This window comes from Dermacentor andersoni, chromosome 2 (assembly GCF_023375885.2).
Source record: "Dermacentor andersoni chromosome 2, qqDerAnde1_hic_scaffold, whole genome shotgun sequence".
Classification (NCBI taxonomy): domain Eukaryota; kingdom Metazoa; phylum Arthropoda; class Arachnida; order Ixodida; family Ixodidae; genus Dermacentor; species Dermacentor andersoni.
In genome coordinates, this window is record NC_092815.1 from 29,222,114 (window position 1) to 29,244,163 (window position 22,050).

A 22,050-nucleotide genomic window follows, 5' to 3' on the forward strand; every position below is an offset into this window, starting at 1 on the left:
ATAGTTGTACTCTTTTTCTTCTATCGAAGAAAAGTGAAAACATGAACTGCTCTGCAAAAAGTAGCCTAGCACATATCAGCTTCTTCTCTCATGGCATGTTGGTGTGCGAGTCATTACTTTCATTTGAGCATGTCTTCCTGGGGACCTGTGTCTGTAGCAAAGAAATCACAGATGTGTTCTTTTGAATAATGTTCTAGGCATGCGAAACTGCGAACTCATTATTTGGATAATGTGCAAGGTTACAAGGCACCCCTTGTTCCACACACACACACACACACACACACACACACACACACACACACACACACACACACACACACACACACACACACACACACACACACACACACACACACACGCACACACGCACGCACGCACGCACGCACGCACGCACGCACGCACGCACGCACGCACAAAATGAAAAAAGCAGAACCGAGATGTAAGAGGGCTGCCCCGGCATCTGAAATACCAGGATTCTTTCGGGCTTTTTTTTTTCTGCACCACATTTTAAAAAATTTTTAAAGGCACAATTCCAACCCTTGAGCTACATTACACGATAAGGTGGCCATTACTTCTATGAGAAATCAAAATGCTTTATTGAATTATTAACACAAGAACACTAACTTGTTAATGTTTTACTTTACGGCACATATTTCAATCTACAAATTATAGCTGGCGAGTTCGCAATGTGTATCTACTTGGAACGAATTCTCAGGACTACACCAGTTTCGAGATATTAATTTTCAATGTGTCCGGCGAAATGCATTGGCGTTCCGGCAACTTTTGTGTTTTAATGCATAAAACAACATTTTTATTTAAAATGTAAGTGGCAAGTTTGACGTAATCACAAGTTTGACGGCGCATATCTTGGAACTGGTGCCATCCTCAGAATAAGTAAGTCTATATGCCTAGCTCGCTGGCTACGATTAGTAGATTGAAATATGCGACCAAAAGAAATTAATCAAAAAGTTAAGTAGCGTAATTATGTTCATCGTTCAATCAATAATTTTAATTTCTCATAGAAGTAATGGCCACCTCATCAAGCAATTTAGCTCAAGGGTTAGAATTGTACCATAGGCCACAGGCAAATCTTCATAATTTGGTGCAACTAAGACATTCTTTGATGAGAGGACAAAAGTGGGCTCTGTCTGCTTACTCGTACAGTGTACTCCACGTGAATCAGGCAGCAGTTGGTGATGGAGGGCGACACTGCAGGAATCTTGAGCAGCTGGGCATCCCAGTTGGCCGAGCGACCAGGTTGCAGGGCCACGCCAGTGACTGTGGTGAACTTACAGTGTCGTGAGCGTGACTTTCCGCCAGCCAGGAAAGTCTGTGTCTGATGCAGCGTTGCATGTGGAACCACCGTGCGCCCAGACAGGTTCTCAAAGTCAGCCGTGATGGCGATGGACTCGCCTGCACGTTATGCGTCGAGTGAGTACACGTGCTTTTCTAAAATAAAATACAGTAAACCTCCGCTAACGCGAACCTGTAGAAACCGGGAAAAAAAAAGAACTTTTGAGATAAGTGGAGTTCCTAGATAAGCGAAATCACGAAAGCAGAAGCCCTCTGGCCGCGCTTATACCACACGGAGCATATTTCCAAAATACCGCTAGTTAAATTTTCGGTCACTTTCGGGCGCATCGGCGACATCGACGTCTACGTGTAACGGCGCTACTGGCACTGTGCCAAGACGGCATGTTTCGCACAGAGTCAATTAGACGATTGATGCTAATGCATTTGAAGCCGGTCACCCGACCACGACGATTTTCAGATATCCAAAAGGCTGACGCTGCTACTTTCTGCATCGTAATGGATTCCGGACAATCTAACTTCGAAAACCGAAACTATATGGAATAGCGCAATTGCCACGCCTTTAAGCGGGCGCCCGCGAGTGACGTGGCTATTACGCCTCGCCGTCGCGCGACCATGAAGCGAGAATCCTTATCAAAACGCCATCTTTCTGGAACACTGTGGGCTCGCACACTGGCTTCTTTAGGGCGCAGCGCGTGGGCTGATTGCGCCTGCTCAAAAGTGCCATTAATCTTGCCAAAGTCACGAGTAATGCACGGTGATTGCATTGATGCATTACGAACAGCGTCCTAAATGAGACAGGGAAAATCGGTGGCGATTTAGCGACAAATACGACGGAAATGCGTTAGCATTACATCGCAGGTGCAAAACAGATGGGTTGAAACCACGGCCGGAAAAAAAATTCGGTTTAACCGATATTTCGAGATATCAGAGTTCGAGTTAACGAAGGTCTACTGTATTGAGTTGCACTTTAACTGAACAAATTGCGGTGAACCATTACTGAATAATATGAGAAGAAATTCAGTGCAATCATGTTATGACTTGCATTAGAAAGATGCGTTGTGAGACTCTTTGCTTCGCTTAGCTGCAACGCCCATGCAAGGCATTACAGCCCGTTCAATGGCATCAAAACGCTCATACATGCGTCTCCACTGTTTCAGTAAAGGCTAGTGTACTGATTCAGTGTATCAGTGAACAATAACTAAATGGTATTATGAACATCTTAATGTGGTCAGTAGTGCCGTATAATAAGATTAAGACACTGTACACATATACAGTGCTACCACTGTGTGTGTAATACACACATACACACACACACACACACACACACACACTCAGTGGTAGTTCATATATATATATATATAGTGGCAGTTTATATATAGTTCATAGAGTGAGCGTTCCCCCACTACTCACCAGGGCAGTACCCTTTGCGGTCTGTCCTAGCATACAGTGAGATGGGGCCTGAAGTGCAGCACCAGCAGCACAACGTCTTCTCCACACTGCTCTCCACTGCCGTCTAAAAAAATAATTATAACATAAGACACAGATCGCATATCAGGGTTTGAAGTCAGGCCAGTCTAAAATCATTCCGAGAGGAAACTTCGGTAAAAGAGGGACAATTTATAACATTTATCAGCCAACAGTTGCATTCATACATTTGTACGCACAGACAATTGTGTCTATAGGTGTACTTGGAGGTCGCTGGGAGAGGCCATAAAAATAGGCTCATAATGATGCCTTTCTTCATTGCCTTTCTTCATTTTTTCATGGTCACATGTACTAATATATTTATGAACAATGCCAGAGGAGTAGTATTTTCTAGCCACATTGTTCTGACGGTGTCCACGCTTGTTTTGGATCCACCATGAAATAAATTCAGATATTTGTGGGTATTTGTTAATATCAAGGCGCTCACTCCATGAAAAGTTATAGCCCGCAAAAGTTTTATTTTCAGCTCATAAATAACTCACAATGAAACCACATTCTGCAGATAATGCATGAAACGATGGTTCTTACTTTGGCATCTATACACCCTCCAGGTTAAAACGTTCTGTTTTATATTTTCCATGATCACCGAAAAAAAAAAGTGACAACAGTTTAGTCTATTCTAGGCAATTAAATTGTTATTAGTACAGCAAGTACGTACGAATCGATTCTTCTAATTATATTACACAACACTCGGCGACCGTGCAGCAACTTCGTTCTGTAGATTTCATCTTGGTATGACTGCCTGTTTACAAGCGATGGCACTTGCAGGCATCATATCACGTGCTCCTACTCTAGGCTACACAAATGGCGCGCTTTCCTTTCTATAACGATATAAATGGACGCGGTGCTCGCCCAATGTCGATATTAATATTAACACATGTCACATATATTGACATATTAATGTATTCATGCACAACCGTTAAGACCACTTCAAGGTGCCTTGATGCGAACGAAATGATGCAGCACGGCCGACAGAAGGTTAAGCTGCAATGCATACAACCAAGAACAGCTTCCCTCAATAGGTCTATCATAACAGCCTGGAGGAAAGAAAATGGTCTGTCATGTCGTTCCGGCGTACCAGGTATTCGTTGCGATTGATGTCGATGGGACTGATGACTGTGAAGGCTTTCTTGGTCTTGTGGTTGAAGGACCACGGCTTCTCCACCTCGGCCTTGAGCCAGTAGCGCACGCTGCCGTACTTGCCTTCGAACGAGGTGGTCACGCCGCTGCGCAAATGGAAGAAACATGCTTGGCGTTGGAGTCAGCCGAAGGTCGATCACATTTTCTTCCACGGCGTTTAGAAGAGGGCGCTCATCGTATCTTAAAAGATGTTTCACTTAACACTTATCATCGATGCATTCGTATACAGCGCTAACTGGAGCTGAATTAATTTCGCTACGGAGCTTGTGGACGTGTTTCTCAAAACTAGGTACTAAGCGCGGGATTTCTGCTTAATGAATGTGACTTTATCACTCATCGGCTTCAATTTCGAAGTTGTGACATGTACTCTAATGTAAAGAAGACTAATTGGCGAAAATTTATGAATTAGCTACCATCACACTGCGATTTGCCGTGCAGTAATGTCCACATCTTCAAGCGATCCGGCTGACGCAGGAAAACTGTACTTTCACAGACGATTTTTAAAGCCTTTTCCCATTTATGTCTTTTCCCACTGGTATATTATTTAAAGGTCTAAATTGTCTCGTGCTCGAATTATGTGCTCCAGTTTGTGTTCAATTAGTGCTGGTGGAGCTGTTCATCGCACTGAGAATCCCTTGGTGCTACTCACGTTGACGGCAGAAGGAAAGTGAAGTTGAATTCGTGGTGGCCCTCGGTAAGTACGTCCCTGCCGTCTCCCGACTCTGCCAGAGAATAAAAACACACATATTCCATTACCACACTCAACAACAGAGAAAGAAAATAATAATAAAAGAGCAGGCTGTTAAAAAAAAAGACAGATAAAGTCTGCGCCGTTCTCTGTCCCTTCGCTACGTCCTGTTCTTTTGCGCTGTTCCTGCTTGACACAAAATCAAACCACTGCAAAAATACGAAAGGAGCAAGTCTGCACCTATAGAACCAGCTCATGAGTAACTGTGCGCACATTTATAGCCTCGATAAAAATTCACTCGTACAATACCAATAAATGCGACAAGCATGCACAACAAGCTGTTAGGTCATTGAAGTCTGTTGCTGACTGGTTACAACTGCAATATATTATTTTACATTGCGCCTAGTGATAACGCGGAGCAAATGGTTTCTTCCTGGGCAAGCTCTTGCTCTTCAAAGCTATCTTCTCCTGTCAACATAGTTGTAGTGCGGCAAAGGCAAGAAAAAAAACAGTAGGTAAGTTTTGAAAGGAAAACAGTGGCGTACCAGAATTTTTTTTTTTTTTTTCGAGAAGACGGGGAGGGGCAACACCGGGGAGACGTCGCTCAAAATCGTCGCTAGCATGGGGTACGACTTGTAGGCGACGAGCGAACGCGACAGCCATCTCCGTCGCATCGCTCGTCGCTGTCGCGCGCAAGATCGCTTGCATGGGGTCTATACTTAATACGTACACTTTCAAGTTGTAGCAATGGACTCCGTAATTTTCGTTTGTATAGTTTGAAAGTGCGGTCTACGCTTTGCGGTAAAGCTGTAAATTACGAAGTTCGAGAAATAAGAATAAACGTTCGCTCCTGGCTCTGATTCTAAGATGACTAGATGGCTGCCGTGGAATTAAACGGATCTATGGGTAAAACGCTGGCGTCTTTCCTTATAGCGCCGTGCCAGCGTGCCGCTCAAGAATGCCGGGAAGAAACTGAAGTACATCACCCGCGAGTTTGGTTTCTAATTGGCGGCTAGAACCGTGAAACCTCGGTTAAGTAGAGCTTCCGGAAAGTTGTGGGCTCGACTTCGTTTTGTGAACAGCGCAGCGTGACAGTACGGCACAGCGCCATATCGGTAATCTGTGCCCACAGATTTTGCCGATATATTTCGATCCCCACACTCACTTCGTATGATCATCAACCTGGTGGCGACTGTTGAATTCCAAAAGGATCGGAATGAGAAGAGAGGAAACTCCGGCATAGTAAGCTTTCGTGGCGCGCTAAAATTAAAGATCCCCGAGGAGTCGATATATTATGATTCAGCAACCCTCATCATATGTCGCTCTTCACATGGCAAACGTACACACTAATTATTAAATTAATTAATTAATTTAACCTACACCTTCCAGTACCATAATCGCCCGCATTTCATCAGTAAACAAGCATTACCTCATTCTACGCCTACTTCAGCCGTGGCATTCATGCGATAACGGTTCCATACGCACTGCAATATCTGCACACGTTCTGCATATACTTCCTTATTAATTATTCATTTCTGAAAGAATAATGCGAAAAACGTGGAATTATTGGAACACCTACGTGCATTTATATGTGTATGTATATATATATATATATATATATATATATATATATATATATATATATATATATATATATATATATATAGGGACGACGCCTTTTCTTGTGTTTCGTCACTATATTAATAAACAAGGGTACGAAATTATATTGAACTACAGTCCTCCTCGGTGTGAACCGCGGTCCGCCTTTCAAGTTGGCAGCGTCAGTTCGTTGGTCATCCAACGCCTCTCGAACGTTCCAGCCGCAGCGCATCTCCGCGCGAGTCGACGCTCTATAGCGAATCGTTGGGCGAGTGGTTTACGGTCATCGGGAACACCCACAACAACAGACTTCCGCTTGAACTCAAGAGAGGAGAAAGCCCGATCGAGAATGCGGGTGAGGGCGGCGTCGAGTCCAGAGAACACGCTTCCAATTGACCGCGCCAGTGTGATCACGCGGGCTCGAAAGTTAGCGCTGGGAAGCTAACCAAACAAAAAGAAGCTGAGCAACTGCAGAGACGCCCGCGGAGAGCGAGTAACAGATACGGGATGAGGGCGCGTTGCGGCCCGGGGAGATAATGGGAGGCCGAAGTGCATGCACGCAGGAGCTCGCCGGGTCCTCCAAACTAATCGAGGGGACCGCGGCACCTGGGACCCGCTCATTAACGAACGCCCCCGAACGAAAAATCTCGGAGGCCCAGCCGGCTCGAAGTTTGCGTGCCCGGCGATCGAAAGACACCGACCGCGCGGACGCTCTCGATTGCCTCGGCTCGATCGAAAATCGGCCGCGCGCGGCAGCGGCTTGAATGCGATTGCTCCTCGCTGCAAGGGAGCTTGCAGCGTTTTCTTCTCGCTTGTGTATGTACTTCCGCCCTTTCTTTTACTTGAAGTTCGCGGATAGCGGAATAGTACAGTGTTCGCCCAGATGGGTCGATCGATCTCGTTCGTTCGGGGCCTGCGCTCTCTCGTCATTACAGCGCGCGCGGTGGGCGCGCCCAGCTTCCACGTGCTATATATACTTTCTAGCGTGCTTGCCCACTGCTCGCCTCCCCTCCGCCCACCAGCTCCCGCCTCCTCTTCTTTTTTTTCTTCCCTCGCCAACACAATGCCGTTGTTCTCCCACCCGACCTTTATGCGAGTCAGCTTTCGCCTTGCACGTTCTTATACACGGGCGCCCACCTTTCCACTCGAGCGGCCGCTTATCGTCGTTGCTGCAGGTTTCTTTTCCTTTTGTCGCAGTCCTTCCGGTCATGTATCCGATCGAACGATCGCTCGAGTCCGCGCGCACGAACGTGCTCTTCTTCCGAGTCTCGAGCATCCCTTAAAAAGACCCGCGCTTCGTCGCAAAGCGCGTCCCTTTCGCCCAGCCCTTTCAGCTTCTTCTTTCTTTCTTTCCTTCCGAAGGAAAAGAAATGCGTAAAAGCAGTCCCTCCTTAAATGGAACCGAGACCAAAAGAAGAGAACTTTGGCAAAGAAAGCGAGAAGCTGCAATGAGGGGAAAAGGAAATATGGCTCCGCTGCGACGAGGGCAGGGCATGCGACTGCTCTACGTTCGTTCCTTTTTCTTTATTGCAAGGTTAAACGTTGAGGGCTTCAGGCCAGTAAGAACGTATATATATATATATATATACACACGTCGGGTCGGGAAACAGCGCTGCAAAGCGCGCGAGCCGAGTGTTCGTCCGCCCGCTCGGCAAGACGTCTGGATCTGTCTTTGGGAAGCCCACAACGAAACGACAAAAGCGATGCGAAGGAGAGAGAAACAAATGAAAAAGGAAAAAGAATTAAAAACCTGGCGTCTGCAGTAAACAGCACTTCCTTCCGTCATGTTGTGTGCCAAGATTTTTCTTTGTCTTTCGGTGTATGTGCATATATAGTCTGGTTACGGCAATTTCCTCGTTTCCGGGTTCGGCTGTCAGTCTCATTTCTCCATCATCTCGTACACATGCCCTTTACCGCCCTTTTTCACGAGAGTTGTATTAAATTTCTCGAGAAGTGAAAGTGTATAGGGGTGTTGTGGCCCATGGGTTGCTCGAAGGCGTTTCATGTTTGACGGAACTGTTCGCGATACATCACTGACGCAAACGTCAACCGAATGAAATATGAATTGATTTCTTTAGCAGAATCCCTTTAAACCGCGTGTGTTTTCTCAGAAGTGTATATACTAAATGTCTAAGGTGGCTGGTATGATGTACGCATCGATGTGCTTTTCGCAAATAACAAGTTGTAAGTGCGCAACAGCTCGTCACGGTCTGCTTCTTTGTCGTTTATTGCGATAGCAATTATATGGACACTCCAGGCGCATTTCTGTTGTCGGCGTCGGCGTCACCGTGAGGTTCCGTATGAGTGAAAGCGTGTGAGGGTGAGCAGGCGAACGCGGTTCAATCTCGCGTGAGCGAGCGAGAAACGCGGCCCGGATGCGTGCCCTCTCCTGTGGCGCGCGAGGAAGGGGGTGAGGCGAGGAAGGAGGGGCGTTTTCCTCCGGCAGCTGCTACGGTGCCTCGATGTCCTCCTCGCCTGCCCCTCCGTGTTGAGTGGAGGCAACTGCGGCGACTACAACGGCGTTGGCCACGCGATTCACGGACACCGTAGTATAGATGCCTCTGGCGGACGCTGTAGGGACGCGTTGCCGACGCTCGCGTGTCTTGAAAGCGATCTGCGACGTGGCAAAAGTGCGCGCCCGCACGGGCCTCATCTTAAAAGCGATCTGCGATGTTTGCAGAGTGCGCGTAGTACCGGTAGCTGTGTATGCGCTGTGATTTCGACGTTTCGTTCGCGCTGAAACGAGACATGCATGAAGGTCAATTCGCTTGCTGCTGCCACGATTCCTCAATCCAGAATTTTCACAGCGAGTTTTCGCGCTCATCGAGCGAGATGTGTTCATGTTTACCTGTGCACGCGTGACACCGTGCTGGTTAATTTAGTTAAAACACGTTGACGGGCTAGTTGGTTTGAATACATGATAGAATGTGTAAGCGCGACTGAACAAGGATGTAGAAAGAAGCAGACACACAAGGACAGCGCTGTCTCCGTGTGTCTGTTTCTTTCTACGTCCTCGTTGAGTCAGGCTTACACATTCTACCACAGTGAATTTAGTTAGTAAGCGAATGTTTACAAGTTTATTCGGCCGATAAATCTACTATCCTTACTTCGTAAAGCTATCTACTAATTTGTTATCGCAATCGGTGCTTCGCCTTTCGGGACGAACTGCGAATTTTTTGTCTAACATCTCGCTCCTTACTTCTCCTCGTTACGTTCCCGTTAGAAATTGACATCAAGATCTGCTGCGGCAGCTCATCGTGGATCATATTTCCGACATACTTCTTTATCGTGGCGTCGCCTCGTCTGTTGTACAGCCGCGCTGCATTCACGGTGTGTATATATAGACAATCATGGCCAGAGATACGTAGTGGTATACGCGTTTCATGCGTTAGCGCGGGCTCTGGCTTTGGATATCCCATTCAGTGTCGCGCTGGGTCCCGCAGGCACGAAACCTGAGGCCCGTCACGCTGGTTTATTAATACAGGAGTAGCGTGACCGTAAGATCGATATACGTTATTTAAGTCCGCACAACAGTCCGCACAAGTACCCGAGTTTAGCCGCACGTATACGATCTTGTTGCGTCGTATGCAGACGAGCTACAGAGGGGAACCTCAGCTTCTGGCTCTGAAATTAAGCCAACAATTAACACCCTGCAGTACTCTAAGATCTCATTGGCTATACGGAAGCTGAAGATGATGACCAGGAACACCCACTGGTTCCGAGACGCCTTGCTTCGTTTTGACTCAACATGCAAATCCTACGTGGCGCGCGGACGCGGTTGCAGTTGGGCGTTTCTCAGCACTCCGCATGACTGCCTATAGTTCACAGCCTATAGTCTAGTCATTAGGCCACTATATTAAAGGAATCGCATTATATGTCATTTTCTAATCAGTCATGCGTAATAACCTATATTGTTGTTGTTATGTACCGTCGAATCACTGTCACCTTCTGGTGACACCATGAATATATTAACGCCAATGAGATATGCTTATTATAAGTTTTTTGAGCTCACTGAGACGCTTGCCTATGGCCTGAAGGATCCCATCTAACGATCGTGCGCGTTGGCGACTTTGTTTTCTCTTACCTTACACTTTAGCTATAGCATTAATTTACGCTTCATTGAACTGGAAGCTTTCATGTCATCACCAAAATAAGAAAAGTTTAGTTTTAGGACATTTGCTTATCCGCTAATAAATTAAAGACGGTTAATTCAGTTCGTGAACTAAACCTTCCGTTCATTTAGTTAGTGTAAAGTCATCCGCTGTACATAAAATTGTGTGGCGCTTCATTCGGGGCGACCTGCATGGTCACAAGTAGGCCCGTCATTTCGACGCGCGGCATATTCACATCAAATATTTTTCGGGATTGAGCGATATGCAGTAAATGGCTGCAGAAGACTGTTACGTCTCAACACAGCCAAGGGCATTAATTAGACCTTTGCCACGAGGCAACCCCATCCATCCATCAGCCCAGAAGTCAACGCATGCAGCGTTGACACCGACTGCCGACGGGTCCACAAAAGGACCCCTTCACCACCTGACAGCCTGAACTAATGAAAAGGGCCAACGGAAAATGGTATACCGAAGAACGGCGCCGACTTCGGATTCCTCTCACGTATTCCATACCATCGGAGGTGGGAATGCCGCGGAACGATGCGATATCATGGGCGGGGTATTGCAATCGATTCAACGATTGTGATTTACAGCCATCAGATTCCCTAGTCGGGTTGCCTAGGAAGACGACGGTATGAAAAGGGGAGACCTTTCATGCAGAGGGGCTGACGTGTCCTGATGTAAACGCAGACGCTTAACATGCTCCTGCATGGAGTGGGCTTCCGTAACTGGAGCCGTGTAAATAATGTAAAATAAACCGTTTTTCCTTCATTCCTACTACCGGACGTATTTGTCGATGGGCGTGCTGGATTCCTGACCCAAATGCCACTTCGAGCCGCAGCAAGATATACAGCAAAACTTCTTTATAACGAATGCGCCGGGACGGGAAACCTGCTATATATATATATATATATATATATATATATATATATATATATATATATATATATATATATATATATATATATATATATATATATATATATATATTCCCATGACGAGTTAATTGCCCTCTTCCCCGAAAAAGCATCACCCCTTCACGCCTTGAGCAGGCACAGAGAGAAGGACGAAGAGAAGAAAACCCGAAGGGCAGGAGCTCGTCGACCGCAGAACCTGACGAAGGCACTGATACTTCCACAGGCTCACGAAGTTTTCCAAGAAGACATCGACCACCACAAGACCTCAAGGGGTTATTTAAGGCGGTCCTGGCCACCGTGTTAATCAGAACCGCTCGAGACTCGGATGGAGTCACAACCATGTACCAATGAAGTGAATACATTCTTTTCTACTTTTTTTCATCATCACGATGCCCGCCTACGTCGTCGCTTCCTGATTCTTGAGGTGAAGACCCACCTCACCCGGTCGAGAATGTATCAGTACTAAGAAAAGACTGGAAAATTGATACATGTGTCACACGTACACTTCCGATCGCAATCGGGACCGATACGGATCCAGCTTGATCCGGATCGGGTGTTGCTACACGGTCATTTGGGATCGCGACCCTGCAGGTTCCAGATCTGGGCAATCGCGATCCGAGAATCGCGATCAGGCCCCTTGACCACAATCGCAGGCTGACGTCTGCGCCCTCTAGTGCAGTATTCTGAAAACGCTAAAAACAAGAAGTGAAGGCAGCTCAATAAAGAGCGTTATTTTTTTTTACCCGCAATAATAAGCTGTGAAATTGAACTATTGCCCAAATTTACCACATTTTGCAAATTTGAATTTGTATCCTATGCATTATGCAGTTCTGAGAGTTGCTGACAATCAGCAGACGATAATAACTCTATCCGAATCGTTGGACGTGTATTATAGTAGCGACCGCTGTTGATCGCGATCAAGAAATTCGATCCGGACTGGCGCTGATCGCGATCAGAAGTGTACGTGTGATACCGGTATTAGTGAAAGAACGTATACCTGAAAACCTTGGTCGAATCCTCCCTGATAAATATTCAGTGACCAGCGGAAATCGGTACAATTAAGATGGCAACCGGCAACAATATGCGCCATTGGTGTCGCTGAAGCTATAGCTGGCTTCAGCCAATCAGGAACGCGATCGTGCAAATGAACGTGAGCCGTATTCCTGGTGTCCCTGTAGTGCGCGACCCTGCGCGACCCTCCGCGACGTAGATTTCAGAACGTCACACAATCTTCAAGCACAGTCTCGGGAGCTGGAACACAAGCCCTGCAAGTTCCACACCAATGTCATACTATTGTAATCCTGCAGAGGTGATGTTGCAATATGGCGCAGCTGTGCGGGCTCTAAAAAAGAAAGAGAGAAAAACTGAAAAAAAAAAAGAGATGACGATGTATTGTATGCGCACCTTCTTTTTCAGATGTTCATGGAAGTCAAAAATGGATCCGCCAATGAACAGATGACTGAACCAGTAGAAGCAGAATTCTTTCAATTTTATCGAAGAAAGAGGTTGATATGACGGCTCACGCAAACATCTACAAAAGAATACAGAAGCCGCTATGCAGACGGCGGTCGTCAATGCAGTTCGGCGTTAGCGATCGATTATCTCCTTCTAATTCGCTATATCGTAAGCTCACCATCACGCGGTGACTTTGTCAGATAAAGTTGCCGGGCCGTTCCCGAGGGAAACGACGCACAGCTGGTACTTGGCCTGCCGTCTATATTTGTACGAAACAGATGACAACGGGGGCGCGCCGAGGCCGGCGGAGGAGGTTCGTGGCGAAGGGAGCAATGCTTACAATCGGCGCGACGTAGGGCACGTCGTCACGTCGTCGATCAACCGGGACGTCGGCCGGTGAATGGAACTTCGCCCAGGAAAGAAGGTGCGCGAGGGTGAAGAGGTGGTAGTAGCGGGTAGCTCGGTTAGAACTGCGGCTGATCGGCAGAGGGGAGACATTGCTGCGCAGAAGTAACCCCCTCAGCCTCCTCACATTCCTCCCCAACCCACACTGGTGGTTTCACGGGGACTGGAGCCGCGTCCTGCCCTTCTTTTTCGGGCGCATGCGCAGCTGCGCACCGCGGTGCTATATTGGAAGCCCGCGGCGGGGACTCGGCCGTCGAACGATCGGGAACACCCCGCATCTGTGTTGAAGAAACCGCGTGCAGCGCGACGGTCGACGGCGTTGCGGTAAATACCCCTTCCAATGGTGGCGGCGGACAAAATACGCCTGTCGTCAACGGCGCGCAGACGATGCCACGCTTGTCGCCGTCTGCTCCTCTCGCGTGCCTCGCCCATCCCGACAATTTGCTCTCCCCCCCCCCCCCCCAAACCAGCCGCACGCGGCGTCGTGACGTCACTTTCCAAACAACCGTGGGGGTCCGCGCGGTCCACGACTTGGCAAGAGCGCGACGCGTTCCACTCCCTTCGCCGCTGTACGTGACGGCGGTGTGTACGTACAGTCGGTGCCTCCAAGGAGAGCGAAGACGAAACGGCTGCGAGGACGAGCTTGAGCGCTACCGTTTTTGTGTACCCTGCCTGGTTAACCATAGTCGCCAATTTTGTACATTTCTTTTTCATCATTTGACATTTCAGTTCTCGAGATGGAAGTCTAGCCCTTTAAATAGATCAAACGACAATCAATCAACTAATCAATTTCGATCAATAACAGTCAATTTGCTTCCGGCAAACTTGTGAAGGACAGGCCAGCGCAAAGCGTCCAAAGGGAGCTCCAGGGTTATGTATGTACCAGGGATTCCGTATACAAGATCGCCATTCGGTCGCACGCTGGGCGACGATGAAACGTTCCTCCTGGCGTTTGATCGTGGCTCGTAAGTCCAACATGTAAACTTTACAGAGGATTATGGCTCAGGACAGAAGCCATGGATAACAATATAAGTTCGACAGAGATCTCTGACGCATCTACATACCGATACCCATGCCTGGCGTGAGCAAGTCATAAACTTCCGAGAGGACTTTCGCCTGCGGCAGGCTTGGCTCGTTTACCCTACGTAGGCTGTGTCGTAAACATCCGGGTACGTGCACGTGAAGCTGTTTCAGCATCTCCATTGCTGATATAGTATAGTCGGTTTATAAAAGGCGCGTCGGGCGGCATTGAGCGCCCTGCTTTTGCGGTTGACACGCCTGTCTCTCTGTGAAACAATCATCGACGGAACTGATCAAACCAACAGCTACAAAACGTTTCGCCAATGCCCTTCCACTGGAACCAGCTACTTTCGAGGCGAAGATTTCTTTCCGTAGGCCTCCAGCGCGTTGCCTCCTTCGGTGGGTTTCTTGTCGAGCGAAGTGGGTCAATTTGGGCCAATCACCGGAATGGTGTACTCAAAACTCAGCCAATCCCAGAGATAGTGCAATCAAAACTGGGCCTATTCGGCCCGAAAGTGCAATAGTAAAGTGGACTGAACCCGTGGAGATGGTGTAATCAAAGCTGCCCAACCCGGAGATTGAGTGATCAAAGGTGGTGACTTGGTGGGTTGATCCTTACATTAATGCACATGTGTCCTTGCAGGGTTTTAAAGGTATAGTTTGTAGCGCCAGTCGATCCTGCAGAGTGTGCAGTCCTTATCATCCCGGTCATGCTATCGCGTTACGGTCGCTTAGCTTAGCTGTGGCATGTGGACCAGGCTTACCTGCATTTTCTTCCGCGTTTGGTATCTCGGCGAGTAGACGTAGTGGGGGCTTTTTCGCACAGCTGAGGTGTCGAGAGGAAAAGCGCGAAGATCATTTACAGGACTAAGAACATTAGCAAATGACATATGACATCTGGCCGGATAGACTCAGCGAGAGATCTCCGCGGGTGCGTGATGAAGATGATTGATTACCACGCGTTTGTCAGAGGTGTTGAAACATTAAACAAGTATCGCTACGTTCAATACTTGTCGGTACATTAATACACGTCTGCTAATAATGCTTCTTTCACCACATCCAGAACGGCGCATCATTCTGCAAGTAATCGCTGCACACACGTCACATACCATGATCTTGTGAGGATGAACTCGTGTTTGCATTGAAGCTGAATGTGTAAACGATTACGTGAGTTGGAAATAAAATATAGTTGCACGCACCATGCGCGGCTCCTTGCACGGGATTTAACTGAAGCGATTCAAGAAAGCTATAAGCGCAGATACCAAGAAGTGCGATGGATCTGCAGTAATTTCTTTTTCTCCGCGTTATCTTGCGCAAGCTAATCGACAGGACCGTCTGCAGAACAAAACGTATTCTTTGCCTCAGCTTGGACGTCGGGTACGGCTGAAGCGACGCGTACACCGATAAATGACAACTTTAAAAAAAAATGTAATTATGGGGTTTTACGTGCCAAAACCACTTTCTGATTATGAGGCACGCCGTAGTGGACGACTCCGGAAATTTCGACCACCTGGAGTTCTTCAACGTTCACCTAAATTTAAGTACATGGGTGTTTTCGCATTTCGCCCCCATCGAAATGCGGCCGCCGTGGCCGGGCAAAGGACAACTTGCATGCGCTGAATTACAATGAAAGTGCTGCTCCGCAGTCTCTTTTGAGCCAGACATTTCGCCATCGGCTTATGAAACAAAGAAGTTTCGCGGAGTGACGTAACCGTCTGTTTCTTTTTTTTTCTTCTTTTTTTTTCGCATTGGGAACATGATTGCCCCCGCGTCGGAGCCACTTGAAGTTGGGCATTGTTTGGTGCGTATATAGCTACGATCTACAAACAGCGACGTACCGACACGCTTCAATTACTTTTACAGCTTCCAGCCATCTAAAAACTAAAAAAAGAGACAGCACCACGCTCTCACTGTCTTACAGCTTGCTTGCTCCCCAAATAATGACGTTTTCTTCTCACTTGTGCACAACATCGAGCATCGCTTTTCGTGGCCTCCGAAATACACGCAAGGACGAGGACGAAGACGCTCTCGGAGTCTGTGTGGCGCACATCACCTACAGCGCAAACTTCCAACAGCGAACGTTGCACAGTAGTTCAGAGGCGCCAGTAATTACTGAACACTGTTTTATTAACTGTAAAGATTTCATTTCGTTCGGGGATGATCTCCACAGAGGTTTGCAGAAAGAGTTTTGAATTAAATATAATATGAGGTTGGAACCGGGCAATGATGTATCACTTGAAGTGTTTTTCACTCATAGGGCTGTATATATATACCGGGTGCTTTCTTCTGTTTTAGACCATACAAAATTCTTAAATGGCCTGTGGCAGAAAACATAATTGCAGTCATTGAACTGAATTACTCAAAGAGGCGGACATTACTTGCACGAAAAATCGGAACGCATAATCGACTAATTAAAAAATCCCCAATAAACTTTCTCATTAATTACCTTACGGCACATATTGCAATTCCCGAATTATATCCGGTGAGTTCGCAGGCGTACCTACTTGGAACGAATTTACAGGATGACACCAATTTCGATATATTAATTCCCAGTGTGCGACGAAATACGTGGGCGTTCCATCTACTTTTGTGCTTCAATGTATAAAACGGCTGTTTGCTAAAGAAAATGTAAGTGGAAGAACAGTGCATTTTTACCACAAGTTTCACAGCGCATATCTCGAAACCCGTGCGATCCTTAGTAGTCGTTCTAAGTAAATATGCTTTGCGAACTCACCGGCTACAGTCCCATAAGTTGCAATATGTGCCGTAAGTAATTATTTAAGGAGCTAATTAGTACATCTCTGTTAATTAGTCGATTATGTAATTCGATGTCCGCCGGTTTTAGTGATCCAGCTCAAGGACTACAATTATGTGATATCCGTCACAGGCGATTAAAAAAGACGTATAATCTCAAAAAGAAAAGAAAAAAAGAAGAAACATCCCGCTGATTATGAAAATATCGTATGGAACACTGAAATGCACAAAAAAAATAGTTTCTTAGTCAGTCAGAAATTTCAGTCTGGTGATTAGGACGACACAAAAAGATGCAGAGGGAAAGCAGCGCTATGCTGCGAAAATGATGTGGCGGACCGTGCAGGAGCTCGAAGACGGCACGGAGATAAGCAAAAGTCCGGAAAATGTGAACATGGAGCTCAGACAAGAGACAGGACGTGAAGGAAACAACGTTTAAACTTGGCGTCACGAACACCGCCAACTTTTTGATGGAACCGTAGTGCGGAATGTGCCCCTCCATTGCCGCTTCCGGACACGTCGAAGCGCCTCGAACACGGCGAACAACGTTCGGTTTTACGCAAGCCACAGCGAGTGGCGTTCCCGAGGGGCTCGGCCAACCAGCTAAGCGGTGGATAGTTGTCTCCGTCAGCATCTCCGTAAGTGTGTATAGAACGGACAGAGAAGTGTGGCGGGGCCGCCCGTCTGGATCCAGCCCACGGTGCGGCGAAATGAAAATGCCGCGATAACAGAAGCGCTTGGCCAGCATTTTCGCGACCTCCGTCGGGCAGACGCGGACCGAGACGGAGGATGGAGCCTGCAGGCAGCTCGGAAGAGTGGTTCCCGAGAGACGATTGCTCTCGGAGCGTCGCGCTGCTGAGCTATGAGGAACTCAAAGAAACGGCCGCTTACCAAAAAAGAAAGACAGCGGTGAGGGTCTGGCCCTAGAAAGCCTCGCGAGCGTCTCGAGGGGAAAATTCTTCTGCGGAGTGCCGCAAAGTAGACGACCGCACCGCGCGCGGGCCTTTCCTCCAGGGATAGTGCGATCTGCCGGAGCGCCTCCCGACTCGGGTGACCGCGAGGCGCACGCCTGCACTCTCTCCTCGTAGACGGCGTTTTCCAGGTTGGCAGCAGGGAGCACGCGATCCGGGACAAGGAACGGACAAACATGCGAATGGCGTCTACCTCTCTTCTCCGTCGCGCGGACCACGAAGTATTTCGTGCCCCGCAATGAATCAACGTGAGCGGTTATCTTTCTCCACTGCGCTAGCAACTAACGTTTCAGCTCGGCTGCGGTGGGCAACGCGTGCGTGGGCTCTCCGCGTGAAGCACGAACTGTCTCCTCTCGAGGCCGTTGCGCCCCCTCCGCGCGCACTACGCGCAAGCGCGCGAAGGCGCAGCAGGCGCTGCAACAACCGCAGCGTATGCGCGTCCGTTCCCGCTGTCGGCGACAATATATAGAGCCCGTGTCGGAGGATTGTCTCCGGCTCTTTGTGCCGCCCGCCGATGACGACGCACCGCGGTCAAGCGACGGAAAAGCGGAGAAAGAGTTCGCCTCCCTTTCCTTCACCAGCGCTGCTCGTTACCGATCCATTTGTCTGCGGGAGCACGCTTGCAAACGCCTGGCGGCACGCAGAACGGGGACCTCGAGCCGGTCCGGAACGAAGAAAACACCTCGCGCAAGCAAATCTACGCACTTGTCCCGACGGAGTCATTAACGCCCTATTCAACTCCTGCCACGACGTTGCGCGCGGCGCAAGCCGGCAATGCATTCAATCCGACCCCATCTGCATCTTCGCCCCGACTCGGCGACAGACCTGGTTCCCGGTGGAAATCTAAAGAAAACTTTCGAGAGTGCGCATTGCACAATCGTAGCCCTGCGCACTGCAGCCCCTCGAGCTTCCTTCGACTATGCAGCTCTTGCCGAAACCGCGGCTCCCCTGTCGTCAAATGCACTACTTGTCGGCGCGCAGTGCTCGTCGTGCAGTGCGTTCGCGGGCGCGCTGCGCCTCTTTCGCCCCCTTTTGTTCATGTGCTGTCACTCGTGCGACTCGCCTCCCTGTTCTCTGTACAGCATTGGGAAAGCTGCCGAGACGCTTCCTTTCGTGTTCAGTGAATCGGGAGAAGACTCCATAGAATCGACGAATAGACAGGAATGATTGAAACACAGGGTGGCTGGCGTGAGGAAAGTGGCGAATGGCGCTTTCTCGATTCAATTAACTCCCATTGCAACATATATGTGTGTGCGAGAGAGAGAGAGAGAGACTGGACAGAACTAAGATGATTTCGTTTGCCGTCGCTTGGAGGTACTCCAATTATATTTTTCATTCCGCTTAATCAGATAATTAGTCTTAATTAATTAATCAACTTCTGAAATATTATAACTAGATGAAAAGTGCCAGTGAGAAAATTGCAAAGCAACATGAAAAGCTCTATAGAGCACAATATCACACCAACTATCCCAACAGTATAATCCTTGCAAAGTTCCAACTCTCCCAGCTTTCGGTTCTTATGAAAGGTACAACTGTTAATTACATTGAAATTTACCGTCTTTGATAGATTCCACATAGAAAAAAGCAGACAGCGCAATCTATAGCGTTTATCACCCGTGCACCCGAATCTTGTCTTCAAAAACGCGATATCATTCATGCATATATGTGATGGACAGTTCTCACAGTTTGATGACTTGTGGCCCTAATAATTCAAATTTTAATGCTACTCTTACGTTTGTATATATATGAGCACGGCAGCACTCAGGCTATGCGGACGCTAAATCCTTTCGTCTTCATCGTGCAGACTGCCCAGCGCTTTCCCGGCTTGCTGTTATCCGCCAGCGATGTAAATGCCATGTCGACCACGGACACATGAACCGCGCAGGCATTGAACGCACCGATCATACACGTGCCAGGTATCCTGCCGTTCGCGGCAGTAGAATCTGTGCTACGTCACCACGAGGGAACCAGGATACATGACCTGCAAGCAGAGCCACCACGGATCATCGCGACTACAAAAGCGCACGCACCAGGCAACACCACCCACGGGCATGGCAGCACCCAAGCTATGCGGACGCTAAATCCTTTCGTCTCCATCGTGCAGGTGAGGAAGGAATATGGAATTTGTATTCGATCAGACAACCGGCTCTTGATCGTGCTGCCGTGCCCACAGCAGTTTTGTGGAATTATGTCAAACTGTGCAGATATAGTAAAGAAATTATTGCTCCTTGGGGGTGATATTGAAACAAATCTTGGACCTGAGCTAGTCCAAATCGCAACACAGATAAAGGAAATTGCTAGTGCAATAAAAGAGATAAAAGAGAAGCGTCTAAATGAGATAGATAATAAGCTTGACTCGATATCGGAACTAGAAAAGAAAGTTGAGACTTATCAATGTGAAATACTAAGCATGAAGCAGGTAATGGAAACTATGCAAAAAAGAATAGATAATCTTGAAAACCAAAGCCGCTGGTCTAACCTTATTGCGTATGGCTTCGCAGAACGGAAAGGAGCAACAAGTTAAAAACTGGAACAAGCCGTGAACAACGGTGTTAGTGAAGAAAAGTTCGAGCTTGAGCCTGTTACAATCGAACTCATACACCGATTGGGGAATGCACAGTCAAACAAAAATAGGCCAGTTATTTTTACACTACTGGACTCCATACAAAAATATGTAATAGTAAAAAAACGGGTACAAATGGAACAACTCTGGCTTGTCTATTGGTGAAGATTTCTCGCGCAATATACGGGAAGTTAGAAAAAAGCTTTGGGAAAGTGCAAAAGAAAACCGACCAGAACACGAGAAGGTGGCGTTAGCTTTTGACAAACTCTACATTAATGCCCAAGCATACATTTGGAATGATGAAAAAAATTACAAAGTGCTCCTCCGTTAAAAAAAGAAAAAAGACGACACAAAAGATCGGCCATCCACTCGGCGAAACCCACAGTCAAAGAATTAACTGTAATAAATATAAAAGCTAGGAGTTTTCTAAACAAAATTGAAGCTCTCGAAAATTTATTGCTTGAATATGAAGCGGATGTTGTGGATATATCACTGAAACGTGGCTCACACCCGACGTATATGATCATGAAATCGCGCCACCAAGTTATTCCGTAATCGGAAGGATCGTCTGAAGCGAGGGGGTGGCTTTGCTCTGCTAATAAAAAAATGTTTTTCTTTCAGCATTCTGCCACGCAATTTAGAAGCTGAACCTGTCGTTTGTAAACTCGCATGTGATCCGGGGACTGAGTTCATTGGGTGCGCTTATCGAAGCCCGTCATCAGGTCATGAAAGCATATCTGCTGTTCAAGAATTCATGCAACAACATGTGCGAAATTCGAGAATATTGCTGATGGGTGATTTAAATCTTGCTGACATAGATTGGGATACCCTGCATCACTCGTCATCAGCTTCCGATTCTCTATTTGATATAATGCTAGCATTTAACCTACAACAAATCGTGACTGAACCTATACACGCACACAAGGTACCGTAAAAAACATTCTGGGCCTTATTCTTCTCAGCCAACACTTCCCGATAAGTGCTATTAAATCGAGTATTATCAAAGGCATCTCGGACCACGACATACCAATAAGCACCTTCCCAATTAGCCACACCCTAATCAATCATAGCGAAGTCTCTGTGATAACCAACTTTCACAAGGCGGATGACTCGTAATCTCGTAATCTCGTAATCTAACGCACTTAGATTACGAGTTTCACAGCTTTTCATAGCTCGCGTCTGACGCATCCTGTGACGTAAATACTGTATAGATTACCTTCAAATCAATTGTATTTCTTTGTATCGATAAGTATATTTCGAAAAGGATAGAGAAACAACAGAGGTCAAACCCGTGGATCACGCGAGAGGTTATTCAGTCAAAGCGTCGACTGAATCGGCTTCGTAAAACCGCGAAGAACAATCCAAGCCAGCCGACAAATTCAAACTGCTCTACGCTAGAGATGATCTCCGAAACAAGGCCAAAGCGGCAAAGGATCATTATTTTAACAAAACTCTACTGAATTTCCTTGCAAATTATTCTCGTAGGTTCTGGAAGTTTTTCAGTGGAACTGCTGCAGTGCCACAACTATCTGCAGAAGAAAAACACGAAAAAGCTTATTCATGTAATGATTTTTTCTTAGTCAGTATTCACTGTCGAAAATCAAAATGCACCCACGGTCAATTCATGCTT

The 22,050-nt window shown here is 47.3% G+C and overlaps 1 protein-coding gene across 2 annotated transcripts in view; it reads right to left on the reverse strand.

Annotated features, from left to right (window-relative positions):
• The window catches only part of LOC126542505 (arrestin domain-containing protein 3-like), a 102,861-nt gene that overhangs the window by 5,284 nt on the left and 75,527 nt on the right, over nt 1–22,050 (reverse strand). For both annotated transcript variants that reach the window (XR_008614952.2, XM_050189608.3), the window contains exons 2-5: nt 4,589–4,661; nt 3,878–4,025; nt 2,725–2,827; nt 1,157–1,413 (exon numbers count right to left, since the gene is read on the reverse strand). Coding sequence is in view for 1 of the 2 variants with exons in the window: in XM_050189608.3 (XP_050045565.1) it covers nt 1,157–1,413; nt 2,725–2,827; nt 3,878–4,025; nt 4,589–4,661 (581 nt within the window). In the remaining variant the exon portion in view is untranslated. The remainder of the gene's footprint in view (nt 1–1,156; nt 1,414–2,724; nt 2,828–3,877; nt 4,026–4,588; nt 4,662–22,050) is intronic.